Here is a 26,750-nt window from a genome sequence, read left to right on the forward strand (position 1 = left end):
CTGTTTCTAAGGGTCAGTTTACACAACACCGTTTTCAACTAAACACTGAAAACTTTTTATGCATTTCTGCTGTTCATTTACACGACAATGGCGTTTTGGTGGCCTGAAAACGGAAACTTTTGACAAAGGGTTTCAAAGGGCAAGTTTTTGAAAACGGTCTCTATGTAAACAACTAAAACGTGAATCTGTGAAAACGATGACGTCATGCACATGCGCATTACCAAAGTCCTTTTAAAACGAATCAATTCACTCATTGAAACGCCTCTCGCGCATTCAAGTGCAGCTCTTATCTCTTTGAATAGGGAAACATCAAATTCTCCAAAGCTGTTTGCCAAGCTTTCGATTAAATTTCATATTTGAAATCACCAATGAAATCTGACAACAACCGTCTCATAAATTTTGTTTCTGAATGCTTGAATTTCATATTTTGCCTTTGTGTAAATTAGGCTACAATTAATACAGTTCCTGAGCTTGACTAGAGCATATTTATAAAAGTTTGATACATCTTTTTATAGAGATACTTATTTGCAACAAAAACATTACGTCTACAAGTTGCAGAGCTCGAAAGGTACAGTAGTGCACAACAGAAATGACCCATGAGAGCACCTAAATGTTTGGCTCAGGAAACTGTTTTTCGATGCAATGCAGCTAATTGATATTAGTGTTATTTCAAATTTATAAAAGCTTAGGCAGAATTGACACTGAATGACAATTTCCTGTCGTAAGCAATTCTGATGGAAATGTGTTGACACAGCACGGCCGTGCACAGGTCCATTTTGCATGCTTTTGAAAGCGTGGCTGTAACAGAGAGGCTTCGAGATGAATAATTGACTGATCACTGCATAATTCAACGCAGCATTGTAAAAATTCAAGGTCTGGAACGTTTCATGTTTTTCTTCTTTATTGAAAATGAGGTTAAAGTTTCTATCAACCTTGGAAAAACTACATATAAAGTGGCAATCAATGGTGACTGTAATTCAAGTTCGGCCCTTTCATGAGCATAAAAGGTTTCTGTCGCTCACCGGTGAAATTTGAACTGTTGGGGTTTGATGCAGTAAAGAAGGCACAAATGTGCTGTCTATCAATTTTTTTTTTTCAGTTTTTCTTGTCTACCTGCTTTGTATTTTAGTAGACAGAGATCAGCATTGTAGCCCCAGCAGTGGATCAAGACTCTCTGGCTGAGAATATGATGTATTTCCTCTCTCTTTCAGACAGAAATATACAGTAGTTATGAGCTGTTTGATGTCTTGTTCTGCCCCAGCTATTTAAGCGAGATTCACCCCTCCAGCTAGATGTTTCATATCACTGCACATATTGTAATAAATTCATTTCAGTTAGAACATGACTTTGAGGCACAAAGACCAAAATATCCACGGTGCTGTAATCGCGTCCCGTGTCGAGCACATTTATAACGAGCGTTGCTCATTCCAAACATGGACCGTGTCAATGTCATCACTTTGGAGTGTGTGTGTGCTTTTCTTGTGTCGAGTGTGCATATAAAGACATCCTCCAGGTGATTATTTCACAGTCTTTTCATTGCTAATACCACCATACCCAAGATGATAATATCAGTCGATTCATTTAGTGCAGATAGAGTAACTGTAAATGAATCCACATGTTCAGTGCTATTTACTTTTCAAAGACTGGTAGCATGACCTCTCAGCTGATATAAATTACATTTGAGTAGCTTATATTTTAGATACAATATTGAGTAGATAATATGATAGAGATCATTTGTATGTTTTGCTGCAGGAACAGCAAGTTTCCAACATAGCCACTGAAAAATTGTATCGGTTGCGTATTCATACAAAACAAACAGTAATGGCGTTCCTGACTGAATCAGTGTTTCAGTGAATCGGTTTAGAGAATGAACTCAAGAACTCAATGAACTCAGAATCAACTCATTCATACTTGTTTTATTTTTAAATAAACCGAGAGGTGCTCACTGCAGAGCCAATGCGTGGAGTTAGACAGTCCAACCACACCCTATCTCTACCCATAACCCTATCGTTAAACATAACTCCACCCAATAGGTCCACAGAGGTGGAGCTGGACTAGGTCAAATTCCACCATTACATCTAGAGAGGGGGAGCTGGATGTAATTTGGCTCTGCAGTGAGCACCACTTGAACGAATCTGTATTATGAAAAAAAAAATGGCTGAGTACTATCAAAGACTATAGATATTGAAAGACAGTTCACTCCTATTACTTGTGAATAGAAGAAACTGCAACGCGCAATATGGCGGAATACATCCCACCTTCAAAGAAAAAGAGCCAATCACTGATTGGTAAAGTCATTGCGTCACTGCAGCTGCCGTTAGAAGCTCTGATTCCCATAGAAACCTGAGACTCGCGCTTAGTACTGCACATGCGTATTGGCTGGTCTAGCCTGAAAAATAAGCTTTTTAACGCTATTTAAGCATATAAGAAACAACATTTATGGAACAGTTCATGCCGGATTTTGTTGCTGATTTGAAATATGTTATTTAATTGTGTGTTTGGCAAGCAATTTTTGAAATTTCAGGATTCTTCCATTTAAATAGATAGGACTTGGTCTATATAGTAGGTGAAAAAGAGTATGTTTGAATGACAAATTTTCAAATTCACAATACTCATAAAAGAGTAGACAAAAAATACCTGGATGACCTACTACCTATAGGCTAGATTCTGAAGTGTGCGTAAGAATGTAGTACATTCATACTACACACATTCATATTTTTTCAAAATAAGTACCTGCTAAAGAGAGTATGCGAATTCGGACGCAGCCAATGCTGCAGAGAATCACTGACTTGCCGCTGCACTCCAATGACAACTACTTACTGCCACCTACTGTTGTAACAATATCACGAGTCACTGAAAAAGAATGTGCAAACAGACAAGAGGAGTGATACAAACAGTGAAAACTCCCAGATTTTCATTGCTCTTGGAACACCACTCTGCCAATGAAATTTGAAGAACAGAACTAGAATTATATTATTAATGACTACCAGGGCCTTGAGTCTTCAAGCACAAAGGAAGCCTGATGTGCAAGTTGCATTAAAGGATTAGTTCACTTTCAAATTATTTCCTGATAATTTACTCACTCCTATGTCATCTAAGATGTTTACATCTTTCTTTCTTCAGTCAAAAAAAAAAACGGACCCCAAATGGTTGAAGGTCAAAATTACAGTTCAGTGCAGCTTCAAATGGCTTTAAATGATACCAGATGAGGAATAAGGGTCTTATCTAGTGAAATGATTGGTCATTTTCTAAAAAAAAAAAATATATATATATTATATATATATATATATGCTTTATAAACACAAATGCTTGCCTTGCAAGTGCTTTCGCCAGACCGCACTTCTGTATTCTTCAAAAAGCTTACGCTGTATGTCCTACACCTTCCCTATTCAACTTACGGAACTAACGTGGCACCAGTTCCATTTTTGCGTAATTTGAATACGGAAGGCGGTCTGGTGGAAACTACATATTTGACTTCATAACTTGTCTAAATACAAATATTTTTTTATACAAACACATCGCTTCGCTTCAGAAGGCCTTTATTAACCCCCCGGAGCCATGTGGAGTACACGTTTATAATGGATGGATGTGGATGGAAGCTTTTTCTTCAGCTCATACTCGTGGGTCCGGTTCACTGCCATTAAGCTCAGATGCATTAGGATATTTATTAATATTTCTTCGATTATGTTCATCAGAAAGAAGAAACTCATATACACCTAGGATGGCTTGAGGGTGAGTAAAGCTTGGGCTAATTTTCATTTGAAAGTGAACTAATCCTTTAATGAACAAATTAAAACACTAACTAGCATGAATCATTCTTATTACTTCAGGTAATAAAAAAGAAAGCGCTAATAGCATTTGAACACATTGCCCACTTTTATCTGAAAGCCAGTTATAAGTTCTGGGTTTGTTGATTGTTTTATTTTATTTTAGACACTTATTTCCCTCGCATGTCTGGGATGCAGCATAAAGCCTATTTCAGAGGCATACTAAAACGTAATATTCGTTATGTCTGAGATTTTGGTGGTCAGACATAATTACTCACCCTCATTTGACATTCAGCACAGTTCATAAAGTAAAAAGGTATCAAAGACTCACCAGCCATGTGACTGTTCTTCATCTGCTCATCTTTGAGTCGGCGAGGAAGGAAATCGCACAGGCTTGATTGAACACAAGATAGACTTAATGTCATCTAATCAGAAAGACCATTATGTATTAGTGGAACCACCAAACAGAATTATCTGACAAGGGGCAGGCCACATTATCTAAATTAACATTTTGCAAGCATGAACATGCAAGGCCACAGTGGAAAATGAAAGGCTACAGGAGAGCGGCCTGCATTTAGACATTCGGGCAGTAATTATTAATTTATGCTTGTCTGTGGTCTTAATGAAAATGAAAGCCAGGAGAAGAGAACAGGGAAGGATAATGTGCCGTGAAATTGAGTTTCATTTGTTCAGGGGCCACCTTTTAACTTTTCCTTTCTTCCCAGGAAATGAAACCAACCAGAGTTCTTGTGTGTTTTTCCTCTGTGAACCCCCTCCCCCTATATAACCAACCAACACACACCTCTCCAGCACAGACACAGACAATCTCTTGACCTCTGCAGTATCTGTAAATATCCTGTCTACCTCTGTAATCTACTTTATAGAGCCCTGCTTCAATGACCATTATTTCTTCTTCAATAACAACTGCTCATGTTAGCACTTTGTGCTCTACCAACTGAAACTGAGAATGCAACCTGTAACAGATGGAACACTGATACAACCAATGAACAGTTGAAGCACGATGTCAGATATGGATAATAAACTGGGTGTTTTATTTTGTTAATGGTTATGAATACATCTTAAAAATACAACTTCCAATTGGCTCTTTTCTGAACTCCACCCTTAGTTATTTTTGCAAACTTTACAGAGCATTCTGTGGGAGAGAACAAAACATGAACAGGTTATGAATGACACAAATCCTCCACAGACTTTTTATATTATAAAAATATATTTACTATTTTATACGCTAATCTGTTGTTTGTTTGATAATTACCAACGGCAACGTCTTAGGTAGGATTGGTCAAGTCAAGAAACACACGGCTTTCCTAGTGCTGCATCCCTTCAAATCTACCATGTTAATGACAGACCTGAGGACCAATGAGGTAAGTGCGTGATTGTGTACTGTAGTTTCTTGTTCCCCGCCGTCTTCTCCTTATATGGTTCAGAGCGCGTTAACTGCGCTGCATTTACGTAAACAAACATTACCGCCTGCGAGCCAGATTTAAATGAAGGAGACGCCATTTTTAGTGAATAACGCCTAAACATTTCGGTCTTAACCACAAAGCAATCAATGGGTCTCATTCATGAAACAAGAGCAGAACGAATTTGTGTGTAAATCGTGTGTAAAGTGGTTCTGGCGTAAATTTTCGGATTCATTAAAATGTTCCTATTTTCCAAATGTTAGTTGGTACGAAAGAAATCTACACCTGCTCCCAGCCACGCGTAAATAGTGCGTTTAACATCCGAACGTTTTGCTCATTAATAAGGCTGCATTTTAATTCACTTTAATAAGGTACATATTTACAGCATTTTGAAAAAAATATTATATAACTTATAGTAATTACATACGTTTTTTCTTTTTACTTTTGTTGTGAGAGCCAGTAATAAGCTGCGTTCACGTCACCTTGTATTTACCGCTATCTTGAAATGAAGTTATATTCGGAGCTGTTCACGTCCTTTTGGTCCTTGGACTGGAAATTATGCGTTTCCATGGCACCATCAACGCCTAATAAATCAATCTATAGCGGTCAGGTGGTATAGTGGCCACATAGCTTTCAGAAAACTCCCAGCTTACAAACTGTAATTACGAACTCTACGAGGACGTGAACGCTTTTTACAAGCTAGAATCTTGTAACTACAGGAATTACGAGGCCGCGTGAACGCACCTATAGCATCTGCAAACGGAGCACTTTAATCAAATAATGAATTGATTTCAATAGGGCTGGGCAAACTATGGAACTTGTTTCCTATAAAATGGCCAAAATCCTCCATTTGGTGTCATAATATGATGCCCATATATAGTTGTCAGTCGGATTTAATGGGCGGGATTTATGGTAATTGAGAATGAACGTGCACGCGCGTCCCATTTACAACTTATTGGAATTCATTAACACACACACATTTCACTATCACTTCTGACGTTTACGAAGTATTTGTGAATCAGGAGGAGAGTTCTCGGGAAAGTCCGTTTACGCGCAAATCACTCACATATTTACGAATGTTTCATGAATGAGACCCAATGACTTTAGAAGACACAGATTAACGAACAAGATGGGCTACTTATGGAGTAGCCTTCATATGGAGCATTTGAATGCGCTTTTTTGAGATTGACAGTTTCAATCGCCATCCTCTCATCCTTCATTTGTGTTTCACGGATGAAAACATCAATACAAGTTTGGAGTGAGTGAGTATCTACATGACAGAAGTTTTATTACAGGCGAACTACTCCTTTTATGTTGATCCAGAAAATCATTAGCACTTTTTATTTATGCCTATTCGTTTATGGGATATGTAATAAATAGCCATTAAAATGTTTTATGTGTTTTGTTTTGAAAAGCACTTTTTAAAAAGCACTTTTTATCACTTTCAAAATTGTAACATAACTGCTAATATTGTAGCTTCATGTTTAAGTATTTAAAAAGTATAAATGTAAATGAATGTAAATTTCATTATTCAGCATTTTAAAGATTATGGAAAAGTATTTTTAGGGGAGTTGTGAAAATTGGCAGTTATAAATGCCATTGAAGAACATTTATCTATAGATTAGATAGATTTAGATAACAAATGTCATATTATTAATGTTAAAATAATTTCAAGAGGCATGTTTATTCTGATTTACTGGAAGAACATTTTGTTCCAATGACATTTGCACGCTGGCCCTCTGTGAACAGCACCTGTGTGACGAGAGCAAAGCCAACATGTTGTGTCTTGATCCAGGGATTTTTCTTCATTTTGTCCGTTTGTCAAAAGGAAGCCTTGGGTTCATGAGGACAACATGCAAAACCTCTGAACATACAGCCATGCAGACACACAGCAACACATACAGAAGCTATTAACCCTCCTCCAGCTCATCAACTTTGCTTTGCAATCTTCCCTCAGAACCATTAGAATACCCTGAAGAAATGACTTTCCAATTAAAGGGGATCTAGGAGAAGACAGCCTTTTTATCTCTGACTCCAGGAGTTCTTTATTCCAATCATTTAAATTGGAATTGATTTTTCAATTTAGCCACTGACTGTTCTGGACATGAAGCAGAGGGGGCCGAATAGAGCTGCGTTCTGAAATATTTGTCCCTCATAAAGTCACGGTGGCCTCGAACGCATTAATGTGTTTTGCACGCCACTGCTGCAGACAACAGATTTTTAGCTCAGCATGCTGATGGAGAGAAAGCCCATCAAGTGTGGCCACCTCCCTCACACTGCAAAGCAACTGGACTTGTGCCTGTGGGGTTTTTTTTTTTGGTCGAGATTGGGTTTATTTTTCTGATTGGGTTTATTTTTCTTGTAAGGCAAAGGCCGCTGTAAAGTCGTGCACATCTAAATAGTCTGACTCGTTTGATCAGAAGCGATGCACTGAGCAGCAATGTAACATAGATTAAGGGTGTAGAAACCTTGAGGGCGGTGGGGTAGGTGTTGCAGGGGAAGACCTGTCCCCCCACTTGTCCCCCACCCTTTCTCTAGTAATAATATATGATTTTACTGTTGGTTTGCATTAAATGTGCATTTCTGGCTGCAATTCTCAATAGTTTTAGAATAGCAACATGTTTTCTCCACTCTTAGAAATTTTTAAGTTCACACCATCAAATTTTAACAGCTTTGTCTTGCAGTGCTAGCCACATAAAATGACTTCAGGACTAATAACTCAAATGACTACAGTTGCTCCTGCTTTTTGACACACCATTTACAATTACTTAGTAAACACATTGTCAAACAATTTATATTCATGAGCCAGACTAATAAAGTTTATAATGCGGATTTGTTAATATTTCTAACAGGTAAAATTTTATTTTATTTATTTTTATTTTTTGTGCACTTGCACTCAGAAAAGGCAGATTTCTAGAGCAGCAATGTCTCAATTCTCATTTTCACTGTGGCCTGTGAATAAAATTGCTGCACTTTGACCCCTAGTGGCAGTCTTCATGAACTTTTTTTGTTTGTATAATCATTTTATACTTTTTATTTCTAATCGTATACATGTTAAATTGTTCACATTTACATTTTACAGGCTCTCTGGCTGAAAACATTCATAGTAAAAGAGAAAAGAAAAATAACTGAGGGAACATAAAACTCATAAGATTCTGACACATTTTTTATGACACATGTCCTTTTGGATAAGAGCATCTGCAAATGTAAAATATATAAGAGAATATGTTGCATTGGACTATTTGTACTTGGATTTGAAATCTTAAAACCTCCTGTCAGGAAAAACAAATCAATCTGAACTTAATGGTGCAGTAAAAAAAAAAAAAAAAAAAAAAAAGACATTGAGCCACACTGGCTAAACTTGTATGTTTAACAGGCCTCAGCTACTGTGTAGTCCAGCCTCTAACAAGCCCTGCCATCAGCACTGTAAATTTCCCCAGCTTCAGTCCAGGCGGAAACAGTTGTCTTCTTCAATTACAATTGGAATCAGATGTGCTTGTGTTTTGCAGCCAGGCCTGTGAAGTCTTCAACAGCACTGGCAGCTGCCTTTTAATGAGCATTTATTGTTTCGCTGGCCATGGATACCACTTTTATAGGGTCAGGTTCAAGGCAGAATGATTTTCTTCGCACTGTTTTACAGAAGCGTTTAGAGAGGTTTTTGTGGACTGATGGTTCACTCTCGGCTTCCTGACAGCTGTGTTGGCTTGTTTGGCTCTCTCCCCCATTTCTTTTTCTTTTTCTCTCTCCTGAGTTGTTTAATATAGTTGTGTCGCAGGAATACGGACTAGAAGATTAATGGACGCAAAGGATTGGTGGCAATTGTGGGGAGATGCAGGACAGAGCAGGCCAGCAGCCATCTGTTCTCACTACCTTTATGGCTCTCTTAATGGAGGACAGGAGACAAAAGCATCTCCGCCACCAAGCAGGCGGTGATCATTTCTGTACAGCCACTGTAAACTAATTGTCAGTTCTTTTGACGACGCACAAGTCAGCCAGCCGCAGACACATACACAGAGTTTCTCCCAAATGTCTTTTTACCACTCAATCAAGTGTGGTTGGGAATGGTCCAAGACAGTTGCGGCACATTTAGAGGAACAACACTACGAGAGAAAAGTGATTAAAAGATCCTCTTGAGGCAAAACAGATCATTCACGGAGACAGGATGGCGCGTAATCAAATTAAGATGAAAATATAGAGATGGGCCTTTGGTCTTTTGAAATGAAACAGAGATGTTTTCAGAACTTCATCAAGTGTTGGCCGATGCTCAAATGCAAATGCAGTCTGGCACTGCTTTCTTCTGAACAGCATAATAAGTATGAGACTTCAGTAGACCTCATGTGGCCTTCAAGTAGAGTTGGAAATATTATAATTATGAGCTATGGGCACATAATTTACCAAGTGATGTTGTAAATTCATAATTGTCTACATATCTATGATATGTGCACATGAAAAATGGAACATGTCACCAAAGATGGTGGAAAGCAGCTCTGCAGTAAATGGCAACAATTTTGTTATTATTTTCAGTGTTTAAGTTCAATAATATTAAAGTTGTATATGACAGCAGCAAGCAATAGCTGTCATTTCACCGTGTCATTTAGACCCGATAGTCTGGCTGTGAGTAACCCACTTCTAGCCAAAATAGTAACCAAAAATACCAAAATAACTTGCTAGATGTACAAACCTGATTCCAAAAATTGGGACACTGTACAAATTGTGAATAACAAAGGAATGCAATAATTTACAAATCTCATAAACTTACATTTTATTCACAATAGAATATAGATAACATCTCAAATGTTGAAAGTGAGACATTTTGAAATGTCATGCCAAATATTTTGTATTTCATGAGAGATACACATTCCAAAAAAGTTGGGACAGGTAGCAATAAGAGGCTGGGTATAGTTAAATTTGCATATAAAGAACAGCTGGAGGACCAATTTGCAACTTATTAGGTCAATTGGCAACATGATTGGGTATAAAAAGAGCCACAGAGTGGCAGTGTCTCTCAGAAGTCAAGATGGGCAGAGGATCACCAATTCTCCCAATGCTGCAGCGAAAAATAGTGGAGCAATACCAGAAAGGAGTTTCTCAGAGAAAAATTGCAAAGAGTTTGAGGTTATCATCATCTACAGTGCGTAATATCATCCAAAGATTCAGAGAATCTTGAACAATCTCTGTGCGTAAGGGTCAAGGCCGGAAAACCATACTGGATGCCTGTGATCTTCGGGCACTGCATCACATACAGGAATGCTACTGTAATGGAAATCACAACATGGGCTCAGGAATACTTCCAGAAAACATTGTCAGTGAACACAATCCACCGTGCCATTCGCCCTTGCCGGCTAAAACTCTATAGGTCAAAAAAGAAGCCATATCTAAACATGATCCAGAAGCACAGGCATTTTCTCTGGGCCAAGGCTCATTTAAAATGGACTGTGGCAAAGTGGAAAACTGTTCTGTGGTCAAACGAATCAAAATTTGAAATTCTTTTTGGAAAACTGGAACGCCATGTCATCTGGACTAAAGAGGACAAGGACAACCCAAGTTGTTATCAGCGCTCAGTTCAGAAGCCTGCATCTCTGATGGTATGGGGTTGCATGAGTGCGTGTGGCATGGGCAGCTTACTCATCTGGAAAGGCACCATCAATGCTGAAAGGTATATCCAAGTTCTAGAACAACATATGCTCCCATCCAGACATCATCTCTTTCAGGGAAGACCTTGCATTTTCCAACATGACAATGCCAGACCACTTTCTGCATCAATCACAACATCATGGCTGTGTAGAAGAAGGATCCGGGTACTGAAATGGCCAGCCTGCAGTCCAGATCTTTCACCCATAGAAAACATTTGGCACATCATAAAGAGGAAGATGCGACAAAGAAGACCTAAGACAGTTGAGCAACTAGACGCCTGTATTAGACAAGAATGGGACAACATTCCTATTCCTAAACTTGAGCAACTTGTCTCCTCAGTCCCCAGATGTTTGCAGACTGTTATAAAAAGAAGAGGGGATGCCACACAGTGGTAAACATGGCCTTGTCCCAAGTTTTTTGAGATGTGTTGATGCCATGAAATTTAAAATCAACTTATTTTTCCCTTAAAATGATACATTTTCTCAGTTTAAACATGTCATCTATGTTGTATTCTGAATAAAATATTGAAATTTGAAACTTCCATATCATTGCATTCTGTTTTTATTCACAATTTGTACAGTTCATGTGGGATTTGTAAAAGTGATTCAGATGTTTTCAGATTTGCTTATTCACAGATTAGGGCATGGTTTCATAAACAGGGCTTAGTTTAAACCAGGATTAAAGGGTTAATTCACCCAAAAATGAAAATAATGTTATTTATTACTCACCCTCATGCCGTTCCAAATCCATAATAGTTAATATTGAACCACTGTACTCACATGAACTGATTTAAATATGTTTTTAGTACATTAATGGATCTTGAGTGGAAATGTCATTGCTGGCTATGTAGGCCTCGCTGAGCCATCAGATTTTAACAAAAATATCTTAATTTGTGTTCCGAAGATGAACGAAGGTCTTACGGGTGTGGAACTTCAAGACGGTGAGTAATAAATTACATTATTTTAATTTTTGGGTAGTCTATAAGTAGCTTTTAGGGTAGCCTATAAGTAGCTTTTATAAACATAGGCTATATATCCTAGAACAGTGTTACTCATTGTAAATAATGCAGTGATATATAACGTGAAAATGAGCGGGGTAGACAGAAATCTGCCCCAATGGCTCTTTAATGAGAGCGCTCTGCAGTTCCATTTTTCACCACAGATTTACGTTGGAAATTTGTGGGGCGCTGTAGAGCTAGGGAGGGCTCCACACACCCTCAGAGAGAACGGCTGCTCGGCCTAGGATCATTCTTGAATACATGCCTGCCGAATCCATGCGCTACATTTTTACATATCCTGCTCACTTTGCGACTTAAAATAGTCTAGAAAATCCGAAAAAAAATCTCAACCACACACACTATAAAGAGGAAACAGAGAAACCGCCTCACCAATGAACATCTTGCATGACTCATAAGGATTGCAAACAACAAGCTACAATACAACATGAAGAAAGTCAAGGAAATGCATGCTTCCGCTCATCCTTAAGGTAATCCTGCTTTTTTGTCATTAAGGGAAATCATCTTGTCTCAATTACAAATTTGACTGGTAATTGACACAGAATTATTCTTTTCCCGCCTTTTTTATTTACTGCATTGAATGATCAGGGATGACACAGATTGATAAGCAGATATGCTATTTATGAACATAACAAAATACTATAGTAATTTATAGTAAATACTACAGTGTTTTTTAACCATACTATTGTAAAGTACTTGAACTATTTGTAGTGGTAATTCTGTATTTGGTGTGGTAATATAACTATAGTAATATTAAAAAATGACTTTACCCAATATTGTACTAAGTTTTCTACAACTATAGGGTATATTATACTACAATACATAACAGTTTACTGTAGTAAAAATTAAATTATGCTACAGTATTTATTACAGTTGATCAGTTGACTATATACAGTATGCTGTAGCATTCATTAACAAAGTGCTGTAAATGCTATAATATATCCAGTATACTGCAATTTACTATAGTATGGTTCAAAAACACTAGTATTTACTATATAAATTACTATAGTATTTTTTTACATACTGAATGTAACTTTTGATGGTGTGCATCTTTGAGACAAAACAATGGCACTGACATATTTTTAGATGTCAGTGCAAGTTAGTTTCAGTTAAAACAGCTCAAACATGCATTTTAGTCTAGGACTTGCTTAAGACTTGTCTGCGAAACCAAGGGGAAAGAATTTTGCTTATTCACTTTTCCTATTTGAATTTTATTTATCTATTTATTTATTTATTGGCTACTTGTTTCTTGTGAATTAATAGTTAAAACTTAATAAGATGTGACATAGTCATTATAATCTTTTTATCAAAAATACTTTATCAGAAATTTATCGGAAATTCTGTGCAGTCTTATTTTACACATTTTATTGTACATTCCCAGAGGCTGTTGTGCCACTATTTTAATTATTTTGTGCCATTCCAGTCTATTATTGTTGTATCATCTAATTCAGGTAATGCCTAGCGGAATTACAAAAATAAAACATATTCTCAAACAACCTTGCAAACACCTTTTGCGCGACCTGCCTCCCCCATCACAAACACTGCTCTTACAGGTGCTTGTGAAAGCATGTCTAAAGTTCAACAGGTAAAAGTAGACTTTCAATAAAGGTTGGGACTATTTTTAGCTGTTTGTCATGAATAAGCAATTGTATAGGCTAATACTTTGTCTAGAGCAAACGCCAGCATCTCGCTGGCGTTTGCATCTCGCTTATTATAAAACCATCCCACATATCTGCACCTGGCACGTTTTTATGTTTGAGGCTGTCTACACTGGACACATCAAAGTAAACAATAAACTGTTACATTTGTCTTTCTGAATGTGTGTATGCTGATGCTGTATGGTATTGAAACGCCACCCACTGTAGCGTGTAGCATCGCAATGCCCGTTTGGTTTGACGTGTTCATGAACTGTTTAAAGGACTAAATGCAGTGAATTTTGACTCGCACTTCTGTAACCAAAGCTGAATGCCAAACTCTTGCTGTAGGTTGAGCTGGAAAGAGATTGAGAGATCTGAGCAAACTGCTCACAATGTTTTGATGGTGCCTGGAGGGCTCAATGCTTACACCTTTGGGGGAGATAAATGGCATACTAATAGTAGTCAATGAACTGGTTTAAGAGAATGTAATTTAACATTAAAAAAACATACTTCACCTTTAAATGTCAGTCTTCTTGGGCAGAATAAGCTGCATTGAAGTCTAGACTTCATGTTATTAGTCAAAATTCTAGCTTTGTGAGACTAAATAAACCTAAAAAAAACTTAATTCTGATATTAAAGAGAAATAAAAGACCTCTTCATTTCACATGGGCTTATTCTCATTGCACAAACCCATCTTATGTTAAACAACAATCTCGCTTTTCTCTGGCGGTGTCGACATCTGTAAAGCAAAATGAAGTTTCCTCTCTGAGTATCAATCTTGTAATTGAGCTCTCGGAGGCCGCTACGTGACGCGCACACACAAGAACCCTCCCCGCTGTCAGATCCCTACACGAGGCTGCCCTGCGCTGTCACACTGAAGTGGTCTCCTTTTCTCTCCTCTCTCTCCCTCACAATCATTCTTCTGTCTGCGGCACCCTGGGCCCTGCAGTGGGAGTCCGCCCGCGCACTTAACGCGTCAGGTTTCAATTATTTTGAATACCAAAAACCTTCCCATAATGAGGCATGACACAGACATGTAGTTGAATTTTAAATTGGATTTAATTGTTTTCTCAATTGTAACTTCAGTCGGATAACAGGGACAGAGGGGGATGGATTGAGAGAGGAAGAAAGAGGGAATGGATAGCGAGAAGTGGGTGGGAAAAAGACGAATTTAGCGAGTGAGAGAGACGGATAGAAAAAGACAGGGTGAATTCTCTGATCTGTTTCTTAACACAAATCTCTCTTTGTAAGCTCTAGCAAGGGCCATGTTTGGAATTACAACTTTCATGTCTCTTATCCGTGTTGTAATTCCGCCTCGTGTGTTCTGCTGGTGTGATACGATGGATCATGGGGAAGTTTAAGTGAGACCGAATTAAATATTTAACCAATCCGACACAAGGCCTGTCTGCTCCACAGTGCTACAATTAAACCAGGGTGCTTTGCTTTCGCGTGCAACACTCAATCCCTGCTGAATGCTGTCAGGAACATGCTACTTTACAGACTTAAAATAAATCTTGTCCTAATCTATTGAAAAACCTGACAAGTGGAGACCAAGGTTTCAAGGCACTTAGCTGAGTAGTGTAGAAAAGGGACTGTACATTATTTATGCCCTCTAATGGTGCTGCTATTCTCTGTGTGTGTGAATCAGCAATGGACTTGTCCGCTAAAATAGCCACCGCTGTAATCAAAGCCATATGTTTTCTTCACCTCTCCTCCACCAACTGATGGGTCAATGAGACCCATCTTTGCATTGAGCGCATTCTTTCAGGGATATCACGCCTTATGATTAAAGAGCACAAGGTCTTTCTCCCCACTTCTGACCAGACAAGATCTTAATTCATAAGCCAGTGAGGGTAAATACAAGCACCGCTGGGAACCACATGAGGCGTTTTCTGAGATTTCTGTGGCTGATAATGAAGGGCACCATCTACCATCGTTTTCAAACACCATTATCCACCTCAGTTCATTAGACCAACATGCTACTTTTGGCATGGTTTTGAAAAAGATGTGATTAGTTTTGTTTTTTTTCTGCTTGGGGATGCCTGGAATTTTCAGACCACATTCTCACATTCTGACCACATGGTGCAAAATGAAGATGAGATGACTCTCATAAGTTCTTATGAGAGTAATCTGCAATGTTAAATCTTTATTTGTCGATGCTGTACCTGAAAGTATTATTGTTTTGAATATAGGAGCAAACTATTTTTATTTAGCACTGTCCTGAGTAAGATATTTTACATAAATAGTGTTTACATGAAGTCCACCAGTGTCATGAGCACCAGTTGGAGTGCCCTAGTTAGCCACTAGAGGGCACTCCAACCTGGACTGTTCCTCAACACACCCTTGGACTTCATTTCCCATAACACACTTCCCGGACTCATTATCCTGTCATTGCACCCAGCTGTTTTGTGTTTGATCATTAGTTCTGTCTATTTATACCTGGTTTGTTTCTGCTTTTGTTATTGAGGTTTCATTTCATGTAACCTGCTTCCGTTTGTGTTTTGCTTTATTTTGTATGGACTGTTCTGTGGACTTTGACCCTTGCCTGCCTGGATTATGTTTATTGGATTACCCCATTAAAGATGCACTTGGATCTTACTTTCTTGTCTCTGTGCTTATGTGACAGAAACCGCGATCATGCAAAGATCCTGCAGCAGGAGACTCCGGCAAGTGGCTAGCACCCGGGGAAGTCAGAGCAGTCCCCAGGATCTGACTAAACTTCTCCAGAGAGGTATGGAGGTGCGGGCATTCACCCAGAAGTTCTGGTCACGGGCGGAGAGGTTTAGTCTCCCTGATGCGGTCCTCAAGGACACATTTAATAACTGCTTAGATGACCCTCTGCCGCAGCGGGAGATGGAGCTGGTGAAGGGGTTACATTTCTGGAATTTCTCTAATTACCTGTATCTGTGTAAGAATGGGCAGATTCGGTTACCTCCAGCACCTGCTCCAGCCCATCAGTCCACTCGTCAGCCCGCTCCAGGCCGTGGGCCCGCTCCAGAACCTGCTCCAGCCTGTGAGTCCACTCCAGAGCCCGCTCCAGCCCGTGAGCCCGTTCCAGCCTGTGGGTCCGCTCCAGAGCCCACAGAGGAGGTGGGCACTGAGTCACCACCTCACCCACGTAAAAGGAGGAAGAGGACGAGGAAGGCTTCCTTCATCCTTCAAGGTCCGGAGGCCTTTTCAGAGTCTGCTCCAGCCCCACATGCGCTTCCTGTCAGTCCCATCATGGCCAGAAGGACTGTTCTTACGTTCTATGTTCTTGCTGTCTTGCGGGCCTGGAGGATACATTCCAGTTCCTTTGATCGTGGACCAGTCTGCCAGCCTGAGCCTGCTGCCGTCCCGGAGCAGCCCGCTCGTCAGTCCTGTTATGGCCAAGAGGGCTATCTTCACTTTTTATGTTCTGGCTGTCCTGCGTGTGTGGAGGATACACTCGAACTTTATTGACTTTGGAACAGTCTGCCAGCCCAAGCCTGCTGTCATCCCAGAGCAGGCCGTTATCGTTCCAGAACGGCTTGCCGCTGTCTCAGAGCTGCCTGCTCTTTCTGATACGGTCAATGAGGCCGTCTATGATAAGGCCTCGGAAGCTGTCAATGAGCAGCCCGTTCTTCCTGATGTGGTCTCTGAGCTCCCTTGGTCTGCCCTGCCGCCCAGGCCGTCTGTCCTGCCGCCGCCTTCAGCCAGGTCTCCAGATCTGCTTGAACCCACCTGGGCAGTTCCTCCAGCACCGCCCTGGCATTCAGCCAGGACCCTGACCTTCTCGGAGCCCCCGTGGTCTGTTCCTCCGGCTCCCCCCTGGCCTTCGGTCAGGGACTCTGGACCTGGCCCACCATCCCTCCCCCTGGTCCTCCTCCAGTCCACCTTCCTGAGTTTTTTGTTTTATGTTTTGTCAGATGGAGTGTCTGGTAGCCGCTCCATAGAGAGGAGTTACTGTCATGAGCACCAGTTGGAGTGCCCTAATTAGCCACTAGAGGGCACTCCAACCCGGACTGTTCCTCACCACACCCTTGGTCTTCATTTCCCATAACACACTTCCCGGACTCATTATCCTGTCATTGCACCCAGCTGTTTTGTGTTTGATCATTAGTTCTGTCTATTTATACCTGGTTTGTTTCTGCTTTTGTTATTGAGGTTTCATTTCCTGTCACCTGCTTCCGTTTGTGTTTTGCTTTATGTTGTGTGGACTGTTCTGTGGACTTTGACCCTCGCCTGCCTGGATTATGTTTATCGGATTACCCCATTAAAGCTGCACTTGGATCTTACCTTCTTTTCTCTGTGCTTATGTGACAACCAGACAGCTGAATTTATAAATATGACCCAATTCTAAAGTTTATGAACCCTTGATTCTTAATACTGTGTGTGGTTAGTTACCTGGATGATCCAGGGCTGTTTTTATGTCTTGTGATGGTTGTTAATGAGTCGCTTGTTTGTCCTGAGCAGTTAAACTGCCCAATATTCTTCAGAAAAATCCTCCAGGTCCCAAACATTCAGATTTCCAGCATCATTTGCATATTTGAACCCTCTCCAGCAGTGACTGTTATTTTTGAGATCCATTTTTTCACACTGAGGACAACTGAGGGACTCAAACGCAACTAGAGCTGGGGGGTGAAAATCTTTTGAATTTTGAAGATCAAGGAATATTGTACTTAATTTGTCTTCTGGCAAACATTTAAGTATCTTCTATTGCTTCCGAAGGGCAGTACGAAATGAAAAAAAAAGAAAAAAAAAAAAGGTTTTTAAACAAAATAAGAGAAATTTGGACATCTTTATCCTGTTCAAAAGTTTTCACCACTGACTCTTAATGCATCGTGTTTCCTTCTGGAGCATCAGTGAATGTTTGAACCTTTTTTAATAGTTGAATTTGAGTCGCTCAGTTGTCCTCAGTGTGAAAAGATGGATCTCAAAAATAATACAGTCACTGCTGGAAAGGGTTCAAATATGCAAAAGATGCTGGAAATCTGAATGTTTGGGACCTGGAGGATTTTTCTGAAGAACAGAGCTGTTTTCTGAAGAACAGTTTAACTGCTCAAAACAAACAAGCGACTTATAAACAACCATCACAAGACCAAAAAAATGGTCGTAGATCATCCAGGTAACCACACACAGTATTAAGAATCAAGGGTTCCCAAACTTTTGAATAGGGTAATTTTAATAAATTCAGCTATTTTTTTTTCAGCTATATATAAACATCTTTTATGTAAAACATCTTACTCAGGACAGTACTGCATATTGTATGATCCCTCTTATTTTGTTAAAATTATTCACATTTTCACAGATTCTGCAAGGGGTTCAGTTCACAAACTTTCAAGCAACATTATATGCTTAATTTTTTAAACGTAATTTTTAATCAATGTCAACTGGATCTTCTGGTGAAATGACTTCTCTGGTGACTTTTTGCTTGTCTTCTCTAATCATTTCGTCCCTATAAACCCCACCCCTTTCTTACAACCAGCTGCAAGATTGCATTCAGATCTGCCTACAACTGTTGCACACGAATTCAGTCTTTAGGCCGTGCAGTAGTACTTCCACCATTATGAACTGCTGTGGAAAACAAATCCATAGTAAAATGATAAAATGGTTTCTATTTTTAATTCTTTAAGACCTCTGTGATATCGTTAATGTGGATGCTGTCTGAGTCGTCTAGTACATGTCTAGAGTTCAAATACATGTCCTAGGCTGTTCACATGAATCCCATTCCCCTTGAGTGGACCGAGGAAGCCAGTCAGACACTACTAGTTCTGGTCATGTTTTTTATATGATTTGTGAATTTGGCTTTGGTATAAGTGCTCACGAACAGTAGAATCCCATTATAATTCCCATATCACAATAGAAAACTGCAACAGCTGAGGCATAAAAACAACACCCTACCAACTCCATTGAAGTCACCAGAGACACTATGGAGCAATATCCCACCAAACACATACCGCAGGCCCACTCTGATCATCACTTGATAGTGTGCTGACAAGCAAACTCTATTAAGCTGTCTTCAAATATGCAAAATGATATGATTTTACAATGATTACATATTCACTTCCCAGCTGGCTGGCTCCATGCAACTCCATTTGTCATTGACTATTGTGTCCAATTATATGATTAGCTCCAAACACTCCGCCACTTGGAGAGCTCTCGTGTGTTCCAGTGCACTGACTGATTCACAAACAAAGTCATTACAACATGTATTCACACATATCAAATAACAAACAGATGGCCATTGTGCGCCGGCTGATTTGTTTGTAACACGAGCGGCAGAAAAAAGGTAGTTTTTTGCTGGGCTTTGTTTAAGCACCGACTGTTTTATTCCCAGAGAGAGACATCTGGCTGCCGAGGCGGCTAAATCAACTCAAATGAAAGACAATCTTGTTTCCATTAATTTTTCCTACGGAAAAAGCACTTGTTATGAAGATTCTAAATTACTTAGAAAGCTTCCAGATAATTCATCATATGGGCCGGACAGAAGACTGCAGTTGCTCAGAGAGTGTCTGTCTCCATTAACTAGCTGTGATGTGTATCAGGTGGCTAAAGTGTCTGTGTGTGTGTTAATGTTTGCAATGCACAACTTACAGTAGTGTGATACTGTTATTTTGGCCAAATCCATCCATCCATGACAGGTACTAAAACAATCTTTTTGCTGATTGTATGTATACCGTGTCCCCAAAAATGTTTTTGGACATTTAAGTCACATTAAAGATATCAAACCAGGTTGCATCTGCAAACAAATTATGCTAGAGCTGTCCTCAGAATGAAGTTCACTTTTTTTTTTCAGTTGTTTTTAACAAACTGGTCTCAAAGGCATTTTTTGTGGATGTATGAAGTTAGTACCCCTCAAGTTCACACAGGTGTCCTAGCTAGCAAAATAATCAGTCAAAGACTTATTGAAATAGAAGTTGTACTAGTTTTGCTATTTAATTGTGGCTTATATGTCCAAATTCTTTTTGGGGGCAACTATAGATGTAGTTTTGCGATGTAAGAGATTTACATACATTTAAGAGTTTTATAAACAACTGTTTCAAAAACATATCTACTGCTGCTCTATTGCAATTGTCCATCCAAACAGGTCCCACCCCAAACTCAAGCATTGGTTGAGTCTGAAGTTGCCATGTCAGACTGCTTAAGAAAGCAGTTTTAAAAACGCCATAGAGCCACAGTGTTTACACTCTTCAGAAAGACTAACTACTTGTTTCTGCACATTAACAGTAGACAGCACTTGGGGAAAAAAACATAGAAAGAAATGTACATGTATCAAATTTAATAAATATGCTTAATCAAGTGAAGTGCAGGGAATCCATTAAGTATATTGGTACTGATGCATAACAGATCCATAGTTTAGTTTAAAATTGATATGAATATATAAGCGCCATGATTAGTCACAAGTGGTCACTAGGGGTGGTGGGTGGTCTTCACTTTTTTATTATAAATGGTACTGCATGACATGCACTTTAAAAAGGCAAATATTCCATACAGTCTCTCAATTAATATAAGGTCACAAAAGCTTCAAACATGAATAATAATTACAACAGATTGAGAAAAACAGTTTTAGCTGAAATATAGCATGTGTCACCACAGGATGTCAGCTTCTCAAAGAATAAATCTTTCCATCAGACAGCAGTCACATATTTTATGGAAAGTTATAGAACACAAAGAGAAAATATTAACTGAAAACATCACAATCTAAAACTATGAGTAGATGTAATGCCACTTTCAAGTAATTTGTTTATATTACATGACACCACCTGATGGTGATATTGAGGCAAAGCACTGTGAGAGTAGCATAAACGTGTCCTGGTCAGTAGCGTCACCTGCTGGCGCCTTATATACTACAGGAGTGGTTCCCAACCACGTTCCTGGAGTGCCCTCAACACTGCGTATTTTGCACGTCTCCTTTGTATGACACACCCATTTCAGCTCTCTACTAATGAGCTGATGAGTTGAATAACTTGTGTTTGATTAAGGAGGCATGCAAAATGTAATAGGTTTGAGGATACTCCAGGAATGTGGTTGGGAACCACTGTACTACAGGTCAAGTTTAATATAATACCAAAGGCCTATTTCAGTTTGTTTTCAATGTGATCAGCTTTTGCTAAAAAAAAAAAAAAAAAAAAAAATGGTGCAGAATGTTTTGAATTAGTATTTTAATCACATATTTGATTAATCGTTACTTCTTTTTTTTTTTTTTTCATTATAATTAACTACATTATTAAAAATAAAGTGCTGCTATGTAATTACTTTTTCCCTTTTTGGGAAATTTAATGTGCACTACATCCCACTATGAAAGGTAGTATCTCGTTTTACACTTCTGTAAGGACCAAATATCCTAGTATGCACTCCTTATGAACTAACCTCATGAAAGACATTCACTGTTTTTGAAGATCATACTTGGTATGATAAAAAGCATGCTTTGCAAGAGACTAACATGTTTTGCACAGATTTTGCTAAGATTGCAAAGAAAGTTTTGCAAACTCTTTTAAAACAACAGACACACTTGCAGCATAAAAAACACAACAACTCAAGCAAACAGTTTGTCTTAGGGTGTGTTCAAACAGCGATTTGCAGCACAAGTAAATTAGCGATGGGAGGTGATGCATATTCGGCAGCAAAACTAAAAAAAGTTTAACTTTATGCAAATGAGAAGTGATACAATGGAGCGACTACCAATGAAGTTACTGGTGCACATGTGATTTGTCTCATGTGAATTAACTGTAGACAAGAAGTTACAGTTACTGTGAGCAGTTTCAATATTCAGTATGGGTTGTTTCTGTTTTGAAAACATAATTGAGTTAGACTCATGCATTGATAATCGTTCTTCTTGTTCTGTAATTTAAACCTTGTTCTGTAACTTAGTTACAAACATCTACATGTTTACATTCAGTTTAGATGGTTTTCATCAGCTGTCTTATTGTTCAGATCATGGCACTGGTCAGGTTGCTGATTGACCGAATACTGTTGGTATGACGGCTCTTCCTGCGAACGCTCCTCAGGTAGTTTCTGTACAAGATCACGCTGATCACACGGTCCTGAAACTGTTTGGACACAATGTAGAAGAGTATGATGTCCAGCACTGTGCTCGCATTCATCAGGAAGGTTGTGAAGGTCCCCCAGGTGTTGTAACCCTGCCCACTGCTGGCCAGCAGCATGGAAACAAAGCAAATGTGGAAAGGCACAAAACACACAAGCACCTGAATGATCAGTGTGATGATGATCCTGATGGACTTCTGCTTGACTTTGGGCTTCAGTTTGGATGTACGGCCGTGAATTAGGTTTTCTACGATGATCATGTAACAGCCCACCATGATGCACACCGGCACCAGGAAGAAGAAGACGATACGTGCGAAATGGACGGGATTGTCACGGCGCAAGTAGATGATGTCATGCATCTTGATGCAAGTGGTATAGTTTGAGATACGGTCTGGGTCTTCTTCCAGGAGGACGAGCGGAGCTGTGCTGCCTAGGGTCATGATCCAGACTCCTGCACAGGACAGCAAGGCTTTACGAACACTTTTTAGTTCTCTGGTGTGTCGCGGCTGCACTATGGCCACATAGCGATCAGTGCTAATGAGAGCGAAGAGCCACAAGGCTAGGCAGGGATAGAGCACTGTTAGTGCAGCGTTAATCCTGCAGAACACGTCCCCGAAGGGCCAGTAGTCTTGACTGTAGTAGACAATTCGAAAGGGCAGAAGTAAGATAAATACCAAGTCCACTAAAGCGACATTGATCATGTAAACAGTGATGGAGTTCCGTCTTTTAGTGGTCAAGGCAAAGACCCAGAGAGCGGTCAGGTTGACCACTGTGCCTATGATGAAGATAATGCCGTAAAACACTAGGCTAGCAGTCCGAAAGACTTGGGGGACGTGGTTCTCCATGATGATGGGCAAAGATGTGTTATGATCCATGATGGTTTGCCTGATTTGACCATAAAAAAGAGAAACAAATGTAAAACAGTAGTTTTTTCCCTCATGTTTTTAACCCTTATGTTGTGTTCAGGTCATTTTGACCTGGAAAGGATTTTCTTTTCCCCAAAAATATTAATGTTATCGCATTAGACTAAACCTTCTGACTTTGCTCACACAGGGTATAACTACTTCCCAAAGGTTTTGGGATAATTTTAACACTTTTTTGGGATTTTCCCCCACCTTGTTACACTTGTGATGTTCCCAGTCAAAAATTACCCCCATACAAAAATTACTTATAAATCTCTCGTTATGCTATATTATCACCAAATATTAGATTCAGTCTTTTTGTCAACTTGTTTTCTTTCAATTAGGACAGGTTTTGTAGCCTGACTACGTAAGACTTCCTACTTCCGCTCAATTTCATTTCGCTTCTGTACTCAGTCTGATACAGCGTCAGAGCTTTCTGTTTGCCACCGGTCTGGAAACAGCCGGGCCAATCAACAAACAGAGGGCGGGCTGAGAGCCGTGACGTAGATGCTAAGCGCCGAGTTTTACATTGTAGGTTAGAGAAATCGAAAACCGAAACGACCGCGGAAATGGGAAACGAGACACGGGATGCAATTCGCTCTGTTATGGAGAACATTCAACTCTTTTTCAAACTGAAGCCAGAACAAGAAGAGTGTTTGATAAAAATTTGTTTTATCATGTGTTTACAACAGGTTTACAGTGGAAGTTCAATCATAGATTTGAGTTCGATGCATGATGTCTGTGCTTCGATGCGGCTGTACAGGCACATAACATACCTCATAACTAAACGTATCTGATTGGCTTACGGGTAACCAATGATTTTAAACTTCAGACAAGCGCCCCCTAGCGAGAGAGAAAACACTTCTCTATTATGCCATTCCAGACTCTGTCTACGAAGCAAAGTGAAGTAGCAGAGTCTGGTATTACCAGGCTACAGGTTTTGTGTTTCTTTTTTAGAAATGATTGATCGTAGGCCTCACTGATCTGAGCTTATGCACCTCAGGTTTTAATTTTGTCAATATTCAATAAAATATGAAAAAAAAAAATTCCAAGAAGTTTGTTTTGAAATGCCTTTATCTTGTACAAAATTGCACAAAGTCACACTTGTGTTTTTTTTATTTTTTTTTTATAAAACTGACTGATTGTAGGCCTCATTGATCTAAGCTACTGTTAAAGAGTATGTTCATCATATTCATGTTAATTTATTTACATGCGTGCTTGGTTGCAAAGATAAAGTCCTCGGACCTGTGCATGCATGGATACATGCACACAAACACAAGCATTCATGTACACAAATTTTGAGTATTACAGGCTTTCTTTTTCACAGAGATGAACTCAGATCAATGAGGCCTAAAAAATAAATACAAAACCTGTTCTAATTGAAAGAACAAACAAGTTCACAAAAAAGATTGAAACCAATATATGGTGACAATGTAGCATAATGACAGATTTATAAGCTATTTTTTCTAGGCCGGTCATTTTTGACGGGGAACACCACAAGTGTGACTTTGTGCCATTTTGTACAAAATAAAAGCATTTCAAAACAAACTTCCTGGTTAAACATTAAAGCACACTAGTGTGATAAACAGTGCAATATTTCCATATTTTTAAGAATATTGACAAAATTATCCTCAAATAATGATTTAAAACGTAAGAGGTGTGTAAGCTCAGATCAACGAGGCCGATCCAACATTTCCAAAAAGAAATACAAAGCCTTTCCTAATTGGAAAAAGAAAAAAAAGTTGACAAAAAGATTGAATCCAATATTTGGTGATAAAAAGGCCAGTCATTTTCTGACATCAAAGGTGTTACAGGGTTTTCAACACAGCATAAGGGTTAACTATAGAAGCCTATTTCAGAATTTTAAAAACAAGGTAATAGACCTTAGACCTTACCTTAGGATAGCGGCATGTTATTTTTGGCAGAAATGAAAACAATCATCTGAGGGATCGAAGTACAGTGGGTTCAATGGATTGCACTTTTAACAACATACTGATTCTTCAGCTGACTAAAAATCTTTCCAGACAAAAATTCCATAAAACAGTTTTTAAAATTATGCTGTACACTGTATGCCATTGTAAAGACTCTAAGTCTATCCCTCAAAGCCTAGCTTTCATTTGTATTAAATTTAATATGGCCTCTACCCTTACTAAGGTCTATTGTGACTTTACTGTAACTTTATAACTAGTAATTCTGTAGTATTCTGTTTCTTGTATTTGTGACCTAATATCTTACAATTGTGACTTTATTTCTCACAGTGTGTCTTTATATATTATTTTAAATGATCTTATTCTCTATTTTATTTTTTAATTCACTTTTTACTCAACTTTTTATTTAATATAGTGACATAGTATAATAGAATAGTAACAGAAAACACAATAGAAATATACAAGTAGAACAAAATAATAAAGTCATAAAATGACATAAGGATGCAAATGACGACAGAATTGTCTTTTTGGGTGAACTATCCCCTTAAGACATGCCACTTTATCTTCATTTGAATTTGAGAATTTTTTTGAAAGGAAACAAACTTTGAAATATGAGTGTTAAAGTAATATGTTGAATATCAATCAACATACTAGTGCATCACTTGAAGAAAATAGGAAGAATGCTATTTTCACTTTTCTGAATCCTGCGCAGTATCAATTTCCATCTTTCATCAAGTCATCCTTTATCTTAAATTTAGTAGATATAATGCCACTCTACAAAAGTTTTTTAATACATACTATTGATAAATGGCCTTGTTATTATTAGATTACCTTTGTAACCATACCATATACCATAACCATTTCAATATTTTTATAACCATATAACGATATGTATAAAAAACACATTTGACCTAAAGCATTTGTCTTCTGATTGGCTGTTTTTAAAACCTATAGTTTTGTTGATGTTGTTCTACAAGATTACGAAGTAAAACATTGAAACGTACCAACCTCAGAGATCCATGTTGTCTGCATCGTGGTAACTGTTCTGACGGCTGTACGGGTGATGACTGTAATCGACTAAGATAGAGGAAGTCATGAAGCCAATGTCTTTATTTAGATTAGAATTTTTCTTTTGGTTTCTGTGAAGCCCCTTCACTTCCTGTAATGCACAAACTGGTGCAGAATATATCTCAACAGCTAACTGTATGTCACATGCAAACTGTATGAGTGGTGGAGATGTAAAGATGTGACAGGTTTGGGTGCTGGTTATTGATTGGGAAAATAGGGTTTGTCACACAGCATTAGTTCTCTTGGGAGCAGTACACAGCAGGTGGCAACAGAAGGCATCTGGTGTTGAAGAGTTTTAATTAAACACAGGATGCTGAGGTTATTGGTGTATAAACAGGAAATGAGGTCTTTGTAATGTAGTCTTGAGATGGC

The 26,750-nt window shown here is 38.8% G+C and overlaps 1 protein-coding gene across 4 annotated transcripts; it reads right to left on the bottom strand.

Annotated features, from left to right (window-relative positions):
• Positions 1-20,730: 20,730 nt before the first annotated feature.
• Positions 20,731-26,517, bottom strand: gpr18 (G protein-coupled receptor 18). 4 transcript variants are annotated; one of them, XM_067409164.1, is made up of 3 exons: positions 26,319-26,516; positions 25,278-25,323; positions 20,731-23,365 (listed from the first exon to the last, which is right to left on the bottom strand). In XM_067409164.1, the coding sequence occupies exon 3, from the start codon at positions 23,353-23,355 to the stop codon at positions 22,366-22,368; it is 990 nt and encodes a 329-aa protein (XP_067265265.1). In that variant the 5' UTR covers positions 23,356-23,365; positions 25,278-25,323; positions 26,319-26,516; the 3' UTR covers positions 20,731-22,365. The 4 variants fall into 4 exon arrangements, with proteins under 4 accessions (XP_067265265.1, XP_067265266.1, XP_067265267.1 ...); XM_067409165.1 differs by having other exon boundaries at positions 26,315-26,516; XM_067409166.1 differs by lacking the exon at positions 25,278-25,323 and having other exon boundaries at positions 26,319-26,517.
• Between the last annotated feature and the right edge of the window lie 233 nt (positions 26,518-26,750).

Source organism: Chanodichthys erythropterus, chromosome 14 (assembly GCF_024489055.1).
Source record: "Chanodichthys erythropterus isolate Z2021 chromosome 14, ASM2448905v1, whole genome shotgun sequence".
NCBI lineage: Eukaryota > Metazoa > Chordata > Actinopteri > Cypriniformes > Xenocyprididae > Chanodichthys > Chanodichthys erythropterus.

What these genes read in the sequence shown, in the direction of transcription:
- gpr18 (XM_067409166.1), bottom strand. Translation starts at nt 23,355, where the DNA reads ATGGATCATAACACATCTTTGCCCATCATCATGGAGAACCACGTCCCC.